This window comes from Moesziomyces antarcticus (genome assembly GCF_000747765.1).
Source record: "Moesziomyces antarcticus DNA, scaffold: scaffold_v10014, strain JCM 10317, whole genome shotgun sequence".
Classification (NCBI taxonomy): Eukaryota; Fungi; Basidiomycota; class Ustilaginomycetes; order Ustilaginales; family Ustilaginaceae; genus Moesziomyces; species Moesziomyces antarcticus.
The window spans coordinates 299,758-320,801 of NW_014638996.1; the positions used below are offsets into that span (position 1 = coordinate 299,758).

At 62.0% G+C, this 21,044-nt stretch overlaps 6 protein-coding genes across 6 annotated transcripts; 4 read left to right on the forward strand and 2 right to left on the reverse strand.

The window, feature by feature from the left end:
* Window positions 1-412: 412 nt before the first annotated feature.
* On the forward strand, window positions 413-5,664 carry PAN0_014c4943 (uncharacterized protein; the record flags this gene model as incomplete). Its single annotated transcript, XM_014799649.1, has 2 exons — window positions 413-1,069; window positions 1,213-5,664. 2 exons carry the CDS (start codon window positions 413-415, stop codon window positions 5,662-5,664), a joined length of 5,109 nt encoding a protein of 1,702 aa, XP_014655135.1.
* Window positions 5,665-6,778: 1,114 nt separating this feature from the next.
* On the forward strand, window positions 6,779-8,802 carry PAN0_014c4944 (plasma membrane protein; the record flags this gene model as incomplete). Its single annotated transcript, XM_014799650.1, has 2 exons — window positions 6,779-8,574; window positions 8,682-8,802. 2 exons carry the CDS (start codon window positions 6,779-6,781, stop codon window positions 8,800-8,802), a joined length of 1,917 nt encoding a protein of 638 aa, XP_014655136.1.
* Window positions 8,803-9,061: 259 nt separating this feature from the next.
* On the reverse strand, window positions 9,062-10,960 carry PAN0_014d4945 (uncharacterized protein; the record flags this gene model as incomplete). Its single annotated transcript, XM_014799651.1, has 1 exon — window positions 9,062-10,960. One exon carries the CDS (start codon window positions 10,958-10,960, stop codon window positions 9,062-9,064), a length of 1,899 nt encoding a protein of 632 aa, XP_014655137.1.
* A 406-nt stretch (window positions 10,961-11,366) lies between these two features.
* Window positions 11,367-12,611, forward strand: PAN0_014c4946 (glycoside hydrolase family 45 protein; the record flags this gene model as incomplete). Its single annotated transcript, XM_014799652.1, has 1 exon — window positions 11,367-12,611. One exon carries the CDS (start codon window positions 11,367-11,369, stop codon window positions 12,609-12,611), a length of 1,245 nt encoding a protein of 414 aa, XP_014655138.1.
* Window positions 12,612-13,091: 480 nt separating this feature from the next.
* Window positions 13,092-17,634, forward strand: PAN0_014c4947 (tricalbin; the record flags this gene model as incomplete). Its single annotated transcript, XM_014799653.1, has 2 exons — window positions 13,092-13,301; window positions 13,387-17,634. 2 exons carry the CDS (start codon window positions 13,092-13,094, stop codon window positions 17,632-17,634), a joined length of 4,458 nt encoding a protein of 1,485 aa, XP_014655139.1.
* A 1,760-nt stretch (window positions 17,635-19,394) lies between these two features.
* Window positions 19,395-20,561, reverse strand: PAN0_014d4948 (ubiquinol cytochrome-c reductase assembly protein cbp3; the record flags this gene model as incomplete). Its single annotated transcript, XM_014799654.1, has 1 exon — window positions 19,395-20,561. The coding sequence occupies one exon, from the start codon at window positions 20,559-20,561 to the stop codon at window positions 19,395-19,397; it is 1,167 nt and encodes a 388-aa protein (XP_014655140.1).
* Window positions 20,562-21,044: the final 483 nt, after the last annotated feature.

The window sequence follows — 21,044 nt, forward strand, 5'->3', positions numbered from 1 at the left end:
AGCTAGCTCCACGCTATCGCTGCTTCACCCACGCGATTCGCAAGTGCTCACCATCGCCCGACGCCGCCTTGCTTCACCTGCTGCTGCCCGGCATAAAATCTCCGCGACCCTCTTTAGGTCTCAGCGTCCTCCTAGCGTCGCCTCTTGCGTCTGGACATCCGCCTGACTCTCTTCCTTGGCCTACTTGGATGTCGGCCCTCCACTGCCTCGCATCTTGATCGCCATCCATAGAGCCAATCGAGCTCAGCATCGGCTCAGCCCCGCTCACGTCCTTGTCGTCGTGCAGCAACCGAGCCCAAGCTCGAGCTCTCCCGGCTCAACCCCTCTCCTCCGCCCCACATCGGCTTGCATCCATCTGCAGCCGTTCGAGTGATCCACTCTAGCTGGCCACTCGCCACCCACTGCCGCAACCATGTCGGGCTTCGACCAGACGCACAACAATGCGTTCTTCAACTTTAACAACCTCACTCCACAGCAGCTCAACATGCTGCGCCAACAAAATCAGATGCAGCAGGCCGTACAGATGTCTCAGCACCAGCAGCCACAGCCACAGCCGCCACCCGGGTCGCAGCCGCAGCAGATGCAGCAGCACAACCCCATGATGCCCCAGCTCGGTCTGCCCGCCGGCTTCAACCAGCAGCAGCTCCAGGCGCTCATGGCCCAGCAGCAGTCCCAGCTCGCCAACGGCCTCATGCCCAACAACCAGAACCCGCTCATGCAGATGATGCGTCCGCAGTCCATGGTCCAGCAACAGGCTCAGCAGATGCAACAGCAGCAGCCGCAGCAGCAGCTCCAGATGCAGCAACAACAGCAGCAGCAGCAGCAACAACAACAACAGCAGCAGCAGCAGCATGCTCAGTTGCAGGGTCAGATGCCTCATCAGCAGGCCAGCCCTTCCCAGCCGGCCCATCTCCAGCAGCAGCAACAACAGCAGCAGCAACAAAACGCCAACATGGGCTCGACTCCCCAGGTCGGCGGCGTTGCAGGCCCAACACCGACCTTTGCGCAGTTGTCACACGCCATCGAGCAGGCCAAGAAGGGCAACCTCACACAAGAGCAGATGATTCAGGTACGTTCCTCTCACCGCGTCGTCACGCGCATATAGTCGCAAGCGACTCTTACTGACATCGCCATCTGCGTCCCGCTGCCATCCACACCGGGCTCGCCTTGTTTCAATCGCACCAGTTACGCCAGCTGATTACCCGCCAACAGGCCATGCAGGCCCAGCAGCAAGCTGCTCAGAATCAGAATGCCGGTGCAAGGCCGCTGCAGCCGGGCCAGCCCATGATCAATATGTCCGTGCCCAACGGTCAGAATTTCGCCAACGCTCTGCAGAGGACGCCCCAGATGCAGGCCCAGGCACAGATGATGGCCGGCCTTCAGCAGGTCCGTCCTGGCGGACCTCAGTCCACGCCCACCATGGGCTCGCAGCCCTTCCTCCAGCCTGGCCAGCAGCAGCAGCAGCAGCAGCAATCGCCCGCCCAACCGCAACAACAGATGCAGCAACAAGGCCAGCAGCAGCAGCAAGCGCAGCAGCCCAACCAGCAGCAGCAAGTGGGCCTCCAAGGCCCTGCGCAAATGAGCCAACAGCAGCAACAGCAGCAACAGATGGCACGCGGCCAGCCTCCACAACAGGTCGCCGGTCACCCGCAAAATGCGCAGCCGCAGCAGCAGATCATGGGTCAGCAGCCCGGCCAGCCTGGGCAACAAAGGCCAGTGCCCGGCCGCACCGACACGGCCACCGACGCGCGCAATCAGCAGAACCCGCTCAATTTCCTGCGTCTCCTCCACCAGCGAGTCACCGACATCGAGAGCAAGCTCAGCTCGGATCTCAGCGCCGAGGAGCGCCAGGCAGTACAGCAGCAGCACGCCGAGGCAAAGAGGCTCCAGTCCGCCTTGCTACAGCGTCTCAATGTGCAGAATGCACAGCAATTCGCTGCGCTCATGCAACAGGGACAGCAGCAGGCGCAAAATCCACAGGCAAACCAGGCCCAGCCGAACCAGCCATCGCAGTCGCAGCAACCGCAGCAGCCACAGACGCAGCACCAGCAGATGCAGCACCCGCAAGGTCTCGGCGTCATGGGCACCGGCATGATGGGCAACAACCCGGCCGCACAGCCGCAAGCTTCGCCCGTCATCCGACCGCCCAACAGGCCAGGTTCGGCGCGTCCCCCCCCGGGCCAGTTCGGAAGTCCCATGCTCAACCAACCCGGTCTGCAGAACCAGAACGCCCAGCAGACGCAGCCGCACCAGTCGCCTCAAGTGCGCCCCTCGCCACAGATGGGTGCCATCAACGTCGGCGGCCAGCCGGGCATGTCTGGCCTGCAAGGTGTTCCTTCCTTGCGGCCCGAGCAGTTCATGAAGGCGCTGGTGGATCTCATGAAGAAGCGTGGCACGCCCATCACATCGCTTCCAAAGGTGGGCGGTCGCGAACTCGATCTCTACCGCTTCTATCAGATCGTGCAGGCGCACGGCGGCAGCGAAGGTGCGCACCAGAAGGGTGCGTGGCCCGCTATCGCCATGTCGCTCGAACTCGCCCCGCTAGGTTCGCCCCAGACGCAGGCTCTCGGTCAGGCGCTAGCTACCGAGTACCGCAACTACCTAGCGCCGTTCGAAGAGACATGGCAGCGCGCCATGCAGCATCAGTACCAGATGTCCATGGCAGGTGCCGGCCTTGCACAGGGTCAAGGCGCTGGTCAGCCCAACGCACAAGCGCCCGCTTTCCGACCTCTTTCGACACCACAGATGCAATCGCAGCAGCAGCAGCCGCAGCAATCGCAGCAGGCGCAACCGGGTCAGCAGCCGTCCATGATGCCGCCCAACGTGCCACAACAGCAGCCTCAGGGCGCACAGCAGCCAGGGCGACCAGGGCAGCCGTCTCTGGCGGACTTCAATCCGCCTCCGCCGCCCATCCTCACGGCCGACCATCTGGCCAAGCTCGGCATGACGCAGGAGCAGTTCAACAAGGTGTTCCTCAACAACCAGCTCAACATCTGGCGCCAGGAGCAGCTTCAAAACCAACAGCGCCAGCTCAACTCGGGCTTCCAGGCAGGCCAGGCCGGCGCCAACAACATGGCGGGCTTCGGTCAGAACGGCATGCAGCAGCCAGCTCCACCGCAGCAGGCGCAGCCACAACAGCAGCAGCAGCAACAAGCTCAGCAGCAGCAAACGCAGCAACAAGCACAGCAGCAGATGCCCATGGGCTGGCCGAACCAGGTCAGGCCAATGATGCCACAAATCGCAGCGGGACAGCCGTCCCAGTCGCAACCTGCTGGCTTTGGCTCTGCGATGCCGGGTGCGCAGCAGATGCAGAACCCGGGCCAGCTCGGGGCTAACGCGCAACAACCTCAGCAGCCACCTCAGCAGCAGCAGCCTCAGCCCCAGCAGCAGCAGCAGGCTCAAGCGCAGATGCCTGGTCAGCCTTCGCAGCAGTCACAGCCAGGTCAGCAAAATGCGTCGGGTGTGCCGAACGCGTCGGGCCAGCCGCAGGGTCAGCAGGGCCAGATGGCGGGACGCCCGAACAACATGGCGCAGGCGCGCTTCATTGCAGTGAGTCCCGAGCAGCTGGAGCAGGCCCGTGCGGCCATGCAGAAGATCGATCAGGAGCTGGCAACGCAGCGACCGCGCTTGCCCATCATCCAGAACATCGCCGACGACGAGCGCGACCAGATCCTGGACCAAGTGCAGAAACTCGCGCCGATCCAGGCCACGGTCACCGCACTGCTGCCGGCGTTCTACGCGATGAACGGCAACCTCGAGCCCGCCAAGCGCCTCAAGATAATGGCGTTCATGTACAAGGATCAATTCGATCTGCTGCCCAAGAAGCAGTGCATCCTGCGCCTTGCCGACCTGGACAAGCTCAAGATGCAGATGAGCCGGTGCATCAGCTTTGTGCGGTCCAGCAACCCAGACCTGGCTGCGCGCATCATCGCCTCGCTCGGCGACCCATCCCGCATGGCTGCTGCCATGTCCAGCTCCAACGCCAACGCTCCCGCGGCGCCAGGCGCCAATACGAACGGATCTGCCAACGCACCGCCGTCCACCTCGAACGCGGCCGCGGTGCCTGCGCCGCCAGCAGCCGCACCTGCCGAGGCAGGCACCAACGTGCCGCAGGGAGCCGATGCTGCCGCTGGAGCAGCGAATGCCGACGGCACCTTCGACGCGGCTGCTGCGATGCACGGCATCAAGCGTGGCCTGCGTCCGGAGAACCTCAAGCTGCCGCCCAACAAGCGTGCGAAGAATGCCGTGACTGGCAAGGCGATGAGCCCTTCGGCCGGCGCCAACGAGTCGCCCAGGGTGGCTCCGTCACCTGCACAGCCCGAAGACACGCCGACGCCGGCCGGATCGACACCCGCCGGCAAGGGCGGCAAGAAGAACGACAAGCCGGTCAAGGCCGGCAAGACGACTGTCAAAAAGGGCAAAGGCGCCGCGGGCACGCCAACGTCGTCGGCGGCCGAGCCGGACAAGAAGTTCAAGACGAGTGCCGACATTATGGCCGAAGTCAAGCGCGAGATGGCCGAGGCGGAGCGCAAGCGCCGCGAAGAGGGCGGCGGTGGTGCATCTGCTGGCGACGCTTCGGCTGGCGCGGCTGCTGCCAAGGTCGACAGTGCCAACATCAAGGCTGAAGAGGAGGCGGAAGAAAAGCGCAGGAAGGACTCTGAACTTGCTGGACGCGATCCTGCCGGACTGGTCGAGTCGACTTGGCAAGAGCTGCTGGCGACGGGCCATGCCAACAACAACCACCTGCGCGGCATGAACGGTATGCCTGGCGACTTGTCGCTGCTGGGTGCGCCGAGTGGCGGAGCGGGTGGATCGAGCGGTTCGGACCCGAAGGCGCTGCAGTCGCTCATGTCGCTGCTGGGCCAGGACTCGATGCTGGCAGGCTTGCCTGCGGATGGGTCGGCGGCCGCCAACAAGGGCAGCGGCTCGGGCGATGGCGGCGCTGCGTCTGGCTCGGCGTTCCTCAACGGAGCGATGGACTCGCTGCCATCGGCCGACGCGGATGCGGGCCTGGACATCGACCTGTTTGACTTTATCGAGGCCTCGGCGGCCGGGCCGGACGCGTTCAACGAGGCGGACGGCGAGCTTGGCGGCATGTTTGGCACGGGCGGGCTGAATGCATCGACGCAGGAGAGCGAGCCGCCGGTGGAGACGCCGGAGCTGGTGGCGAGCGCGCGGCTGCCGGGCGGCAGTTCGAACGCGTCGTCGAGCTCCAACTCGACCCACAACTCGCTGCGAGCCAAGCTGCCCGGGGCGCTGGGAGGGCACGGGCTGGATTTTGGCTCTGCCGGACCGTCGAGCACGAGTCCGGCGGAAATGAGCAGCTGCGATGAGATTGATCTGGACAAGAGCCCGTTTGTCCATCGAATGCGACTTGACCGCATCGGCTTGACGATCGCACCCGCGGCCTCGGCGGCCGATGCGGGCAAGGCGACTTCGACTTCGGCGACCTCGACGACGACGAACCAAGCCGGCCAGAGCACAGCCAAGGCTCCGGAAGAGGCGGCGGTCGGCCAGGTTGAGCTCGGACCTGGTTCGCACGGCATCATTGCAGGCTCGGGCGACGAGTGGTGGGACCTGGACCACTTCGGCAACACGCTCGGCGGCAGCGGAGCCTTTGGATCCGATGCCAACGCCGACCAGCCCTGGGCGGTGCTGAGCTGATTCGCGCAGTAGACGACGGACGCCAGCCACACCAAGCCACGCCACTTCGTTGGCCTTGCACTTGCACGGACCCTTTGTGGATGCCGCGCTCACTTGCCCTCCAGCGGCGGTGTCACATATATTCCCCGGCGGCGCCCTCGGCTGCCTCTTTTCTCCACGCCCTTTGGCATTCATCCTCTGCTTTTTTGATACCGATACTTTCTTCTCTTCTGGCCTTTGTCTGTTTTCCTCGCTTGCTGGGCCTCTCATTTTACGATTCGCTTTTTCGTCATGCTGGTCCGGTTCACTACTGTCGATGTGTTGTTGTTTCCTCAATGCCATACGATTGGTTCGCTTTGTTGCTGCAGGGTGGGTTGGGCGAGCTGCAATCCCGTGTGCCCTCCTGCATCCTGCAGGCCCTGCTTGGTGCAGGGTGGCGCAAAAGATGACGATGTGAGATTTTGCGAGCTGCTGCTTCGGGAGACGGAAAACAGAGATGTTTAGCCAATAAACGCGTTCGGAAGTTGCATGACGGCTTGGCGAGCGGGCACGCGCATCGACGGAAGCGGATTGGAAATGCGCAGCCTGGCTGCCCTTCTCTCTCTCTCCCCCCCCCCCAGACTCTCGGGCCACGCATTTCCTGCGCGCGCACTGGCGGAATGTCCGATGCCCTGCATGCCGGACAAAAAGGAAAGGGAAAAAAAGAGCGAGAGCACAGCAGCCTCCACCTGTGCTGTGCGTCTGCATCTGCATGTGATTGTGATTGTGATTCCTGCTGGATCGCCAGCCCACGGCCGCATGCTTTGAAGCGAGAGAAGCGTCCAAACTGAGCGGGAGTCTGCATTCTGTCATCCGCCATCCGCCATCCGCCTTCCGCCCATTTCCTTCCCGCTTTTCGGGCAGTGCATTGTGCAGCTGCATATGTTCAAGCACCGCTCCGCATCCTCGCCTCCTCTCCTCTCCTCACCCACCCCCACCACCACCGCCATCGTTGCGCGCTCACACTCTCCGTTACTCCCTGAGCCTTTCTCGTCGAGCTAGCTCTGCTCCTACATATACCCGAACCCTCTCTAAAGTCAGACCATCCCTCATCCTTATACGCACCTCCCTTCCGTCCAAAGGCCAAGCAGCAATCATGACGACGCTCAACGTGCGCACGGGGCCCATGCTCCGCTACGACTCGGTCGACGTCGGCAACTATCTCTACCACGCATTCGCCATGATCGTCACCGAAGATGCTACCAGCGACTACTCGATCGTGCCTACGATGCAGCTGCGCTGGCAGAACGCCTCGGCCGTCTCGGCGGCTACCGCCGACGGCTCCACCGCCGTGTCCGAGGACAACTCGCACGCCTCGTCGCAGGCCATCAAGCTGTACCAGTACCACGGCGCCGAGGGCTCGTTCACCTTTTGGCGCTTCAAGATCGAGATCCCCATGGCCGACCACGAGCTCGCCGTGCACTACTCGATCGACGGCGAGGCTCACCCCAACTCGCAGTCCGAGGCGATCAAGGGCCTCACCGGACACACCTTCTTCGTGCCCGCCAAGTCGCAGAACTTCCGCTGGGCCGGACACAGCTGCAACGGCTTTAGCGCCAGCGTCGACGAGTCTGAATTCAACGGTCCCAACCCGCTGTGGGACGACATGCTCAAGGCGCACGCCGCCAAGCCCTACCACGCCGTCGTTGGCGGCGGCGATCAGATCTACTGCGACAAGCTCGTGCGCGAGCCCGAGATGCAGGAGTGGAACAACCAGAGCGACTCCAAGAAGCGCATGGCTATGCCGCTCACCGACGAAATCCGCACGTGCATCGACCGCTACATGTTCAACCACTACTGCGAGTGGTTCGGCGGCGGCTCGTTTGCCAAGACCATCGCGCAGGTGCCCATGATCAACATGCTCGACGACCACGACCTCATCGACGGCTTCGGCACATATCCTGACGAGCTCATGCGCGCCGCCGTCTTCAACCACGTCGGCGCGCGCGGCTACTTCTTCTTCCTCCTCTTCCAGCTCTTTGTCAACGACGACGTCGACGGCGTCAGCGAGACGGCCCATCCGCAGAGGAGCATGCTCATCGGTCCGCAGGGCGTGTACATTCCGTTCAAGAACCACAGCCTGCTCTCGTACCTCGGGCCCAAGCAGTGGATCCTGCTGGTCGACTGCCGCTCGGAGCGCAAGATCGACCAGATCTGCTCCAAGGAGACGTACGCACGGCTGTTTGCGGCGGTGCGCGCCATGCCGGCGGGCGTGGAGCATCTGATCGTGCTGCTCGGTGTGCCGCTGGCGTATCCGCGCATGGTCTTCCTCGAGCGCACGCTGAGCAGCTCCATGAACCCGCTCATCATGCTTGCCAAGGGCCTCTCTCCTGGCTTCACCAACAACTTCAACGGGCAGGTGGAGTTGCTGGATGACTTGGGCGACCACTGGTGTGCGGGTCCGCACAAGCACGAGCGCAACTGGCTCGTGGAGCGTGTGCAGGAGGTGGCGCTGGAGAGGCATCTGCGCATCTCGTACATGAGCGGCGACGTGCACGCTGGCGGTGTCGGCGTGTTCTATGGATACCACCAGCACGATCCCAGTTTGGACCCCAAGTATTCGCTCGCGGTGATTACGAGTGCGATCGTCAACACACCTCCTCCGCCCGCGGTTATTTCGATGCTCAACAAGCTCGCGAGCAAGAAGCACCGCTCGCTCTTCTACTGTGGCACCAAGGAGACCATGGTGCCGCTGTTCGAGACGGATCTGGAGGGCAAGAAGCAGAAGGACAAGTACATTATCGGCGCACGCAACTGGTGCAGCGTCGAGTACCTCGAGGCGTCGGGCGAGGTCGAGTTTGATCTGCGCGTCGAGAAGGTGAGGGGAGGCGGAGAGACCAAGAGCTATGCGGTCAAGGCTCCCAAGCCCAGATGGGATGTGGCCAAGCAGCAGTAAGTTTGACGTTATGACTCAAGGGGAAGAGCGAAGAGATGCTGACCGATGGATTGTTTTGACAGTCACCATCTGCTTCACTCGAAGGACTTTGATAAGCACGCAGCTACGCTCACCAGCGCGAGCGCGAGTGCCAACTAGAGTTGCCGCAATACCGAACCACCGCCTCGTTAAGATTTCCCGTCGAGTTGGATACCCCACCACCGCCACCACGTTTCTTCCTCTAGCTTTGTTGATTGCGTTTTCGAATCAGACCTTTCTTGCGATTGCCTTGCACTTGCTGCTCTTTTGTGACGACAAACGCGACGATGACATTCTACTCGACGCACTCGGGCCTGGTCTTGTGCTGTCTGTTTCGTCGCACTGAAGCTTCTGTGTGGTGTTGGACGCAGATTCTCATCGCTGCACCGTGGCTTTCTTCGACTCCTGGCACACACACGCACTGGATCCTGGGAGGGTTGGGAACTTTCGCATTGGCAGTGGGTACTAGACGGACTGGAGTTGTTGTGCCATGAGACGCTGAATTTCCTCCTTCCTATTCTCCTCCAAACTGTACGCATCGGCAGTCTCCCTTGCATTCTCCAACGACTTTTCTGCCGCTTGTCGTCTACCGACTGCAGCAGCCACGTCCATCTCTGCATCCGCCAGCTCGACCCTTGCATTCCTAATCGCTGCGCGCTTTGCACCCATAAGTGCACTGCCCACAAAAGCTCCCCTTGCCGCCTCGAGCGCCATCAACTCGGCATCCAGTTCGGGCGTCAACTTCCATGCTGCACTAAAGTGCGGCACCACCACCGACGAGGTAGCAGCGGCGGTGGGAGTGTGTGCCGATGAGGTGCGCGATAATCGTGGTGCCGAGAGGTGGTTGGGTGTAGCAGTGGATGGTGAGAATGGCGAGGCCTCGTGTGGGGATGAGCCGCCGTGGTACTCGTCCCCACCGGGGGGAGGGTAGGCGTCGTATGGGTGCGGGTTGGTGTCTCTTCGTCCGCGACCATAGGACGGATGGCCGCCTCGGTAGGCTGCAGGTGGACCGTCCCGCGACGTGCGTGGGAACCGCGCGGTGGATGGCGAGAGGTAGCTGCTACCTTCGCGCTCGCGGTCCGATCCGGGCGTGTACGCGCCAGTAGACCCCGAACCCTCGCGACCCCGAAACGCGGGCGACGGTAGTGGAGCACCACCACGTCGGCTGTAGCCGGATCCACGCGGACCAGTCGGAGGCGTGGCTGCGAATCCCTCGTCGATGCCGCGCGGTGGTGGGCCGCGCGGTGTAGCGTGCGCGTCCGCCTCGATGCGTTCCGATGGCCCTGCGTACGGCTGGTCTGGCGCGTCCATATGTGCTGCAGGCGGCGGCGTGCGTCGCGCATAGCCTGCATCTGGGTACCTCGCCTCGAGCGCACGTCCCTCACCAGCCGATCCCACCGAAGTTCTACCCCACGACGTCGCCCCTGCGTGCCCCGCCTCGGGACTGCGCGATCGCATCCTCCTCCCCTGTGGCGGATAGTCTCTCGGTGGTCGCTCGTACTCCGGCGGCCTATAGCTCCTATCTTCGTCGAAATCGCGCGACCATCCATCGCGTTGCATCTGCGCGCGGTCTGCGCGCGCCGTGTCGCGCTCCCTCTCGCGGCGCTGTTCCTCCATGCGCTGTTCGTACCGCTGCGCCTCCATCGCCTCCCAAGCCTCGCGCTCGCGTTCAAGCGCCGCCCTCTCCTCATCATTCCGCGGCGGAGGTCGTCGGCTGTAGTCCCACGGCCGCGGAGGCGGCACCGCCTTGTGCACGCGCCGACCGCGCCCCGAATAGCCGCGCGGCTCAGAGTAGTAGGCCGGCCCAAAGTCGCGCGGCGCGCCGTAGCGGAAGTCGTCATCGCGGTGACGTGGAGGTGCCGGGTAGCGTCGATCGTCCAGAGGAGCACGGTTGCCCCGGTAGGCAGAGCCCTGGTATCGGTCCGACATCGTGCTGAGGGTGCGTGAAGAGAGCGAGATGGATGAGGTGACGGTTGGATGCGAGACGAAGCAAGGTGCGAATTTGGGAACGGTTGAGAATTTCGGAATTCGGAAAATTTTCAAAGCTACCAGCGCAAGCGCTGAGGCTGTCGATACGCGTGGCGGCCAGAGAGGTGGCGGCTTGAGAGATGGGACTGCATCGCAGCGCTTGACATGCTCCCACCTGTTGCGGAAAGCGCGGAGTCGCCCACCTTTCCCTCCCCTCCATTGGCTTTCACTGAGATTCGAGGACGGGTGCAATAGAACAGTGGCACCAGGGCTACCGAGACAGGGCTCTACAGTGCTCCATCCAGGCGAAGGAGAAGTGAACGGTCCGGCTTCCAAAAGAACCGGAGTCGAGGTCGAAGCAAGAGCGTGTGGGGCTGCACGATAGGATCGGAGCATCGAGGTGACACACGCAAAGAAAGAGTAAAGTTAGGCGCCGGTCGACTCGACGCCCAAGATGATGAACCCACCTCATCTGGGTCAGGCGACAACGAGGGCAGCACTTCAGTGCAGGTGGATATCACACGAAGCGCGACCCCCCTGTTTTCGCAGATGAGACTGGGCGCAAGGTGGGCGAAATGATCAACGTAAAGCGTGTCAGCTACAGATAGCGAGCAGTAGTCCCCTGCAACCACATGCGTCTTGATGATACGTACCTACTGTGGCAGCGATACAGCAGGGGTTCGAGTCCGAAGCACCTTGGGCATCAAGCATAAAAGGGGGCCTTACACGGCTCGAATTGAGGTTGCTCCCTCAACAAGTGCTGGACACACCACCGAACAATCTTCTTGACCTGACCTTCATCATGGGTGTGAAGCGCATGCAGCTTTTCTTCTTTGCAGCCGTAGCCATGACGCTGGCGTCTTGGCCTGCCGCCACGTCGGCGGGTGGACTTCCCACCACGCCATACGCAACGCACTTCCACGACTGCTGCATGGCTGCCTTCAGTTGGCCTGCCAAGGGCGCTGGAGGAAGCGACCCTCGCTATGCGCCTGTCGACGTCTGCGAGAAGGACGGCATGACGCTCGTGTCGGAGCAATCCCGGATCGGCAACAAGAGCGGCTGTGAGGGAGGCAGTATGTTCGTCTGTAGCTGCATGCAGCCCTGGATCGACACTGTCGACCCGACGCTCGCGTACGGGTTTGCGGCGTACAACATCCACGACCCCGACGGTACGATCGAGAGCGCGTGCTACCTGAGCGAGTTCCAGGAGCACGATGGCAATGGCAAGCCCATGTCGATCCGCAAGATGATCCTGCAAAACATCAACACGAGTCAGGGCATTCTCAAGGGTAGTTTCGACATGATGCTCGCCGGAGGTGGCGTGGGCGATTACAACAAGGGCTGTGCTGCACAGTGGGGCTCGGATTGGGGCCAGCGCTATGGAGGAGTGGACAGCGAACAGGCTTGCTGTAAGCTGCCCGAGGGACTGAGGTCATCGTGCCTGTTTAGATTCAAACATCTGGGTGAGAACCCGCCACTGGCTGGTACGCCGCAGAGGGTCAGATGCCCGGTGGGGATTATTGATAGGTCGGGATCGCAGCGCAAGGACGATGCACAGGTGGCCGTGTACAAGGGCACTACGGATAAGACGGGTCAGCCGGCTCCGGACAAGTACCAGCGTCAGCGCAGCGTGTGCGCCAACGTCGACCCGCTCGGTATCGTCAGCTCGACGTGTGGTGGCAGTGATGGGGGAAGCCGCCTGCCCAAGGGATATGCAAAGACGCGTCAGGACTGGGAGGGTCAATCGCCTGTTGATGGTCAGCCGCCTGTAGTGCGTCAATCGCCCGTTGCACGTAATGCGGGACATGGCGGACACCACAAGCATGGAGGCCACCACAAGCACGCCCAGGATCAGCCCGCCGTCCAACCCGGTGCTCAACCCGGTGCTCAACCCGGTGCTCAACCCGGTGCTCAACCCGGTGCTCCATCCGATGCTCAACCCGGTGCCCAACCTGGTGCTCAACCTGGTGCTCAATCTGGTGCTCAACCCGATTCTCAAGCTGGTGCCCAGCCCGATGCCCCGGAGGGATACTGTCCGACGCCTTGAGCGGTTCTCTTCAAGACCGCCATGCTGCAGATTTCTCATTCGGTTATGCTTCTGAATCTCATATTGCTTCGTTGATGTCAGAGAGTGAGTATTGAGGGGCAGCTCAATTTCGAGATGGGCTTTGTGAGACACGGCTGTCACACAGCGCCCGACGGGTCCATTGTGTGGAAAACAAGGCAGTTGGCTTGGGCGCGCCTCTGCAGTGTGACTGTGCTTTGCTGAAGAATGCACGTGTCTGTCAGGCTGCTGGAAGGGCGAAGGGCGGTGATGCGCGGTGCAGGCTGAGGTTTAAAGGCGGATTTTTCTTCGTCTGGACCCGACGCTCAGGCCACTTTGACAGGGCGAGAGAAGCGCGCGTGGCCGAAAAGACTGGCTGCGCTGCGCTGCGCGTGCCGCGTGTCGCCGTGCAAGCCGAAAAAAAGGTCGAGATGCCGTGCACCGGCGAGCCAGCCTCGGTCGGCCAAGCTGTGTTGAGGTGAGATGATGGCATGGCTTGCCGTCCATGACAACGGCCACGGCAAACCGGCCAACGCTCCTTCCATCCTTTCCCCCACCATTCTGTCCATCGCTCCTTCCCTCTTTCCTTCGATACCCCGTGCATCCATCCCGCCTTTCCGACAAGCGGCAGTGCGTGCTACGGTCGCAACAAACAATACCCACGCTCCCTTTCCCACCATCAATATCCGTGCTGTGCGTCGCGCTTCCAGCTCCCGCCACCACCTAGGCTCGGCCTCCTGCGCCACTAGCGCGCTCAAACTCACCTTGGCTCCAGTAGCACCCTACTGCTGCGATCCCCGCCATGGCGTCCCTGCTCAAGCACAAGGACTTTGCCGCTACGTCTAACAACGCAGCGCCCACAGACGGTCCCACCGAGGCGCAGATCAATGCGGCTCGTGCCCAGGACGACGCAGAGCGAGCCGCTGTCAACGCACGCTTGAAGCAAAACGAAGCGGCAGGCGCTCGCGTCCTCGAGTTCGACGAAAATGCCACCCCAGAGGAGAAGGCTGCACAGGCTGCCAAGGCTATGGACCGCCTTAAGCCCAAGACTGCCGMCGCCGCCAAGAACGACGCCGGTCACGGCATGGTCTCGGACATCGGTGGCAAGAAAGTCGACCCTACCCTCAATCTCAGCGACGTCGACAAGCTCAACCAGCAGGAAAAGGCCGCTCCAGGCTCGCTCCCCGTCGGGCAACCCACCAACAACCTTCCCAACTGGTACACGGTCGGATGGACCGGCCTCGCCCGTGCCAACAAGGGCCTCAGCCCAGACCAGTCCGTCACACCCGCCGAAGAGGCTCAGATGGATCTCATCAGCACCTTCCTCAGCGACGCCTACTACGGCCAGTTCTACTGGAACGCTGCCGTCATCATGATCGCCGTCCTCTTCACCTACTTTGCCACCCGTCTCGGCGGCGGTATCGCCTCCCTCCTCATCATCGGCGCGTTCTGCTCCACCTACTACAACACCTCCATGCGACGCACCCGCCAGCGCGCCAGGGACGACATCACCCGCGAAATGGCAAAGAAAAAGATGATCTCCGAACACGAGTCCGCAGAGTGGATCAACCACTTCCTCTCCCGCTTCTGGCTCATCTACGAACCCGTCCTCTCCGCCACCATCATCGGCATCGTCGACCAGATCCTCCTCCAAAACTGCCCTCCCTTCCTCGACTCCATCCGCATGACCACCTTCACCCTCGGCACAAAGGCACCGCGCATCGACTCGGTCCGCACCTTCCCCAACACCGAAGAGGACATCGTCATGATGGACTGGAAGTTCAACTTCACCCCGTCCGACGTACAGGACCTCACCGTCAAGCAGGCCGCGCAAAAGATCAACCCCAAAATCGTCCTCACCGTCCGCCTCGGCAAGGGCTTCGTCGGCGCAGGCCTCCCCATCCTCCTCGAAGACATCAACTTTGTCGGCTACGTCCGCCTCCGCATGAAGCTCATGAGCAACTTCCCGCACGTACAGCTCGTCGACATGTCCTTCATGGAGCCGCCCAAGATCGACTACGTCCTCAAGCCCATCGGCGGCAACACCTTTGGCTTCGACATCGGCAACATCCCCGGCCTCTCCGACTTTATCCAGGGCCAGATCCACGCTAACCTCGGTCCCATGATGTACCACCCCAACCAGTTCACCATCAACCTCGAACAGATGATGTCCGGCACCCCGCTCGACACCGCCGTCGGCGTCCTCCAGGTCAACATCTGGTCCGCTCGCAACCTCAAGGGCGTCAAGCTCGGCGGCGGCACCCCCGACCCCTACGTCACCCTCTCCATCGACAACCGCGACACGCTCGCAAAGACCGCCACCAAAAAGGGCACCTCTAATCCGCAGTTCAAGGAGACCAAGTTCGTCCTCCTCAACAGCCTCAACGGCATGCTCACCATGTCCCTCATGGACTACAACGAGCATCGCCCCGACTCCAACCTCGGCCAGGCCGCCTTCGACCTCAAGGAGCTCATGGAAGACCCCGAACAGGAGAACCTCAGCACGCCCGTCATCCTCGACGCAAAGGAGCGCGGCGAGGTGCAGTACTCGCTCTCTTACTACCCGGTCGTCAAGCCAGAGCTCGGCGACGACGGTCAGCCCAAGCCGCTCCCCGAGACGCGCTCCGGTGTCGTCCGCTTCACCCTGCACCAGGCCAAGGAGCTCGACAAGCGCTCCGGCTTCTCCGGCGAACTCTGCCCCAAGGGTCGCATCCGCCTCAACGGCCAGCAGGTCAAGGACACCCTCGTCATCAAGCGCAACACCAACCCCATCTTTGAAATGCCCACCGAGTTCCTCGTCACCGACCGCAAGAAGGCCGTCATCACCGTCGAGATCCTCGACGATCGCGACCTGCGCTCCGACCCCGTCGTCGCCTACGTCAGCATCCGCCTCGAAGATCTGCTCGCCGCCAAGGAGAAGCAGCAGGACTGGTTCCCGCTCAAGAACTCCAAGAACGGTCGCGTGCGCATGTCGGCAGAGTGGAAGCCCGTTCAGATGTCCGGCAGCATGAACGGCAGCAGCGGCTACACTCCGGCCATCGGCGTCGTCAAGTTCTGGATGAAGCGCGCCACCGACGTCAAGAACGTCGAAGGCCTCACCGGCGGCAAGTCCGACCCATACGTCCAGCTCCGCGCCCGAGGCCAGCCCGTCGACGGCAGCACCATCATCAACAACAACCTCAACCCCGAGTGGAACGAGATCCTCTATGCGCCCGTCCACTCGCTGCGCGACAAGATCACCGTCGAGGTCATGGACTACCAGAACACCAGCAAGGACCGCTCGCTCGGCAATGTCGAGGTGGACGTCGCGCAGCTCGCCACCGAGTCGGCCGGCGCTGACGCGCGCACCCGCTTCGCCAGCACGGGCAAGCACGCGCACAAGGACAAGATCCACCTCGGCCGAGGCATCTACAAGGGAGAGATCGAGTTCGACTGCCAGTTCCTCCCGGCCGTCAACCTCAAGGGCGCCGAGTTTGGCGAGCGCGAGAACCAAGCCGCTGCCAAGAGCGGTGCCATCATCGAGGAGACCGAGGAAGAGGAGGCCGCCTCGAAGCAGTCGGTCGAATCCTCCCGCGCCAACGGCGTCAAGGGGGCGGCTGCTCCGACCAATGGAGCCGCCGCTGCGGCCAAGGGCCATACCAAGAATGCGGATTCGATCGCCTCGCTCGCCAGCCTCAAGACCGCCGGCACGGGCAACGGCCGTCCGTCGACTGCGGCCGAGCGCGCCGAGGAGGGCGTGAGCATGTCCAAGGAGCAGCTGCTGCGCGAGCAGTCGGGCATCCTCGTGTTCAACATTCTGCAGGGCCAGCTTCCGCATCACAAGAAGAACGCGCGGCTCGAGGTGCTCTTTGACGACGGCTACTGGCCCTCGTACACGACCGAGAAGGCGCGCACGGCGCACTGCACCTGGGACGAGGTGGGCGAGTCGGTGGTCAAGGAGCTGGACTGGTCCAAGTTCCTGCTCAAGCTGCGCACGGGCGAAGGCGACGAGGACGTGTTTGCCGAATTCACGGGCAACACCAAGGACGTGCTCGAAAAGACGCTCGACTCGCAGTACGAGTTCCGGCTGCACAACGCGGCGGGCGCGCAGGTGGCGAGCGTGGTGATCGAGTGCCGCTACATCCCCATCGACCTGCACCTCGAGCCGGTGGAGAGCGTCAACAACCAGGGCTACCTGCGCGTGGATCTGGTGCATGCGCGCAACCTGCGTGCGGCGGACCGCGGCAACCGTTCGGATCCGTACTTTGCGTTTGTGCTCAACGGCGAGCGGCTGGCCAAGTCCAAGGTGGTCAAGAAGACGCTCAATCCGGACTTTAACGAGAATCTGGGCGAGTTCAAGGTGCCGTCGCGCGTGGCGGCCGAGGCGGTGTTTGAGGCGTACGACTGGGACCAGGTGGGTACGCCGGACCGGCTGGGCAATGCGCAGGTGGACCTGAGCGTGCTCGAGCCGTTCGAGCCGTTGGAGAAGACGTATGCGCTGACGGGCAAGGGCTCGACGGACAACTCGGAGGTGACGCTGCGCTTTGTGTTCAAGCCGGACTTTGTGACCAACCGCGAGCGCAAGGGCACGAGCATCAGCCGCACGTTTACGTCGGGCGTCGCAGGTGTGGGTCGCGCGGGCGCCGGCGGTGTGCTGGCCGTGGGTACCGGAGTTGGCAAGGCGGGCTTTGGCGTGGGCAAGGGCGTGGTGGGTATTGCAGGCAAGGGCGTGGGCGGTGTGACCAAGGGCGTGGGCAGTATCATCAGGCCTGGGGGCAGGAAGACGTCGGCGGGCGAGGCGTTGCTGACGGACGAGGCGGTGATCGATCCTGCAACGGGCGAGCTGGTGGTACCGTACGCGACCGAGGGGCTGCCAGCATCGTCGGCGGGCGCAGGTCTGGCCGGCGGGCTGAATATTCCGGTGCCAGCGATTTCAGAGGATGCGAGGGGCAGCATGGACCACGATGCGCGATCCATGGCCGAGTCGCAGGGCACACCGTCCAAGCGCAAGTCGCGTCTGCACAATCCGTTCAAGCGCCATACCTAGGCGTTTTGCCAATTGTATATAGCAATGTCAAGCCGTGTGGACTTGGGCACCCTGTGTGGAGAGTGCGAGTTCGAAGGAACAGTCCAGTGCACGGGGCGACGAGTCTGCGCTACGTTGGGAGGAGTGGCGTTGTGGCCATCGCAGAGGAGTGGATGCGGGCGCAGGACGGCCATCGGCAACGGATCATGACCGGGAACGTGGGATCGACTGTAGATACGGTCTCACACGGGTAGACGGCGTACCGGCTGAAAAAGGCGGTAGAGCCAGCGGTGGAGGCAGCAATCGACTGTAGACACGACGCATACGCTGGGCAGCGTATCGTCTGTAGAGAGGGTGTATACGGCATACACGGTACGTACGGGAGATAGCGTATCGGCGATAGATACGGTGTATACAATAGATGTCGTATCGGCTGTTTTTCCGGTCTCATACGGTCTCATACGGTCTCACACGGTCTCATTCGGTCGACAGCGTATCGGCTGTAGATACGGTGTATACGGTGTATACGGTATATACGGTGTATACAGGAGATAGCGCATCGGAAGTAGACAGCCGTAGAGGCGAGGCAGCAGAAGAAGCAGCAGTAGAGGCAGCGGTTGAGGCTGAGCACCGCTGTGTTTGCGGATTGGCGGTATCGCCGGCTTGGCGGGTGCATGCTCGCGCAAAACGGCAATCAGCGATGTTGCATGCCCGAGAACGCGGGATCGGCTGCAGATACGGTGTGGACAGTAAATAGCGTTTCTGCTATAGACATCGGTTGAGGCATCGGTTGAGGCAGCGGCAGAGGCAAGGGTAGAGGCAGCCAAATCGACTGTGGGGACTACCGTCTCTCATAAAGCTGTCAACGGCGTGCAGACGGTGCATACACAGCAATACACACGGTACAGGCAGCAGGAAGTGTAGAGGTTGCCATAGGAAGAGTGTGCGAGTGAGAGTGAGCGCCAACAAGGCGAGAAGCGGTAGAAAGGAGGAGAAAGGAGGGAGGAGGGGATCGGAACGGATTCCTTGCATCTCGAGCCTGGATCATACCGGCGGAAGCAGAAAGTAAGGAGCTTGCGAGCGCGAGAGCGAGTGAGAGCAAGCTGTCGGCACCGGCCTATCCCCGGAAGAGTAGTCTGCATCAACTTCGCGTAAGCTCCAAGCAGCGATGAAGCAATCTGTGCACTTTCGACCATGTCGTACCGACGTGATGGCGATCATCGACCTATAACAGCACACAGTGAGGTTGGTATGTTCAAGATGGTGCAGCATTCCGCTACGAAAGGTTCATCAGAACGTATTCAGGGCTTGGCCATCAATGCTGTCCTAAAGAGACGTCAAGTGCCGAAGAACCAGCCAGGCATCAGCCAGTGATGAGCGAGCCAGCAGCCACTGAATTCGCCGCGCGTTACTGGCTGCTCGTTGCCACCTATGGTTTTGTGAGCGCAGGATTATCTGATCACCAGCATTCAACACACGACTTCGAACAGCCGGCACATCCGGAGAACTACTGCAGACCGAGTTTCATACAGAGGCTGTGGGCGAGCCTTGGTCACACGGCTTGACGCAGCTGTAAAGCGCATTCATTGATGGCGAGGCGCGGTTTGGACTCTGTGCCGAAATCTTGGCGGCTGGTGCTACCAGAACACTTCAGAACGACAGAAATCAAGGTCGGCTTCAAGGCTTGAGGGTGCACAGCTGCGACGTAAAGCGCAACTGCTCGTAAAAGCAACACGGCACGGGCGAGGATGAGAATACGCATTCATTGAGCATAATTCGCGCTAGATGCGGCGGAAAGCGGCGATGCTGGTGGAAGCACCCGCGGGTCCATCGCCACGACTGCCCTGGTTCTTTGGCTGGACCATGCCGAGCATAATTTCGCGGTCGGACAAGTTAGCCAACCTGCTGCTTTCGGCACGGATGAAGGTGACGATGCGATGGAGGTGGTGCGGGAAGGCGAGTTCGGGATGGGCAGCCGCGAGCGGGTCTAGTGCCGGCAGGATGTTGCCAGGCGCAGGCATCGTAGCTGGATTCTCTGCATCGGGAGGCAGAGTTGAGGGCTGAGCATTTGCGCGGTCTGCAGCCAAAGACGCCGACGCCGCACGCGCATACGCACTTGCATTGGGCCTGGATGCAATCCTCGGATCCAACGAAGCGGCATCACGAGCCAGCTCGGGTTGACCTTCGGGATCGTCCTTCTCGCCATCCACCAGCTTGTCCACACCGGCGAGTTTGCGCTTGACACCGGCGACGGTGCCCCAACCTGCGCCCCAGATGTTTCGCCACACTGCCTGGGCCAATCGAACGTCGCCGGACGCCAGACCTTCGTCGTAGCCCAAGATGCTGCCGCGGTGCTGCATGTGCATGTCGCGCATGTAGCCCTTGACGAGGCGCGAGGTCTGTACGCCAAAGCGATCGCGCATGCGCGACTCTGCATCGATGAAAAAGTGGTTGATCAACTCCTGGCTATACGTCCTGTTGGCCGCACTGTCAAACGCGCGGAAGCGAGCGAGCATGAGGTAGACGTGCAGGTTGGTGATCTGGAACCACGACTGGTACGTCTCGGGCAGCGCACAGTCGCCGTACCAGAAGTTGCGCTCGGCGTGCGCGCGTTCGGCACACCGGTCGTACACGTCGGACGTGACGCGGATCGCAGTGGACGTGAGCGAGTTGTACCCCATCAGACGCGCGAGACCCTTGACAATCGCCACGGTGGCGCGCGAGTAGGGCTCCTTGGACGGAGGCGGCGCACTGGGCGACAGCTGCGACTTGTGCAGCAACGGCGCTGGCGACGACGCCTTGGCCTGCTTGCTGACGGGTGCTGAAGGCGCAGGCAACGAGGTTGGCCGCGTTGATGTGTAGGTGCGCACAGCGGCGGCGGCGGAGGGGGCGGCGAGGAGCACGCCGCGCGAGACGGCGAGACTCGACGAAGAGGCCTTGACGAGCATTGTGACTCCGATTCCAAGGGGTGGGAAGAGATGGTGGAGAAGTGAGGCGGGTAGGTTGGACGTTGACAGCGGAATGTAGGCCAACGCTTTTTCTTTGCTAAGAAGGTCCTTCTTCGCGCGCTGCAGCCTGAGCGCCGATGACTGGGCCTCCAACCGGGCAAAAAAACGGATTCGGTCAGAATTGTGGGTGGAGGTGGACAGCGGATCGGCATCGGTCGAGAGTGCATCCCGATGGAGCACCGATTCGAGTTGATGGATGGAGACAGCCCGCGGAAGTCGCGGTTCGGTTCAAAGCAGGCGAGGCTGAGAAACTTTTGCCGAAATCAATCTCACTCGGCGCTGCACTTCGGCCGCTGCACTGTGAGGGAATCCGGACTGGCATGGCCGAACGCACGAACCCACCCGCCGACGCAGCTGTGTGTGTGTGTGTGTCTGTGTATGTGTGTGTCTGTGTGTGTGTGTGTGCCTGAGAGCGCCAGAGGA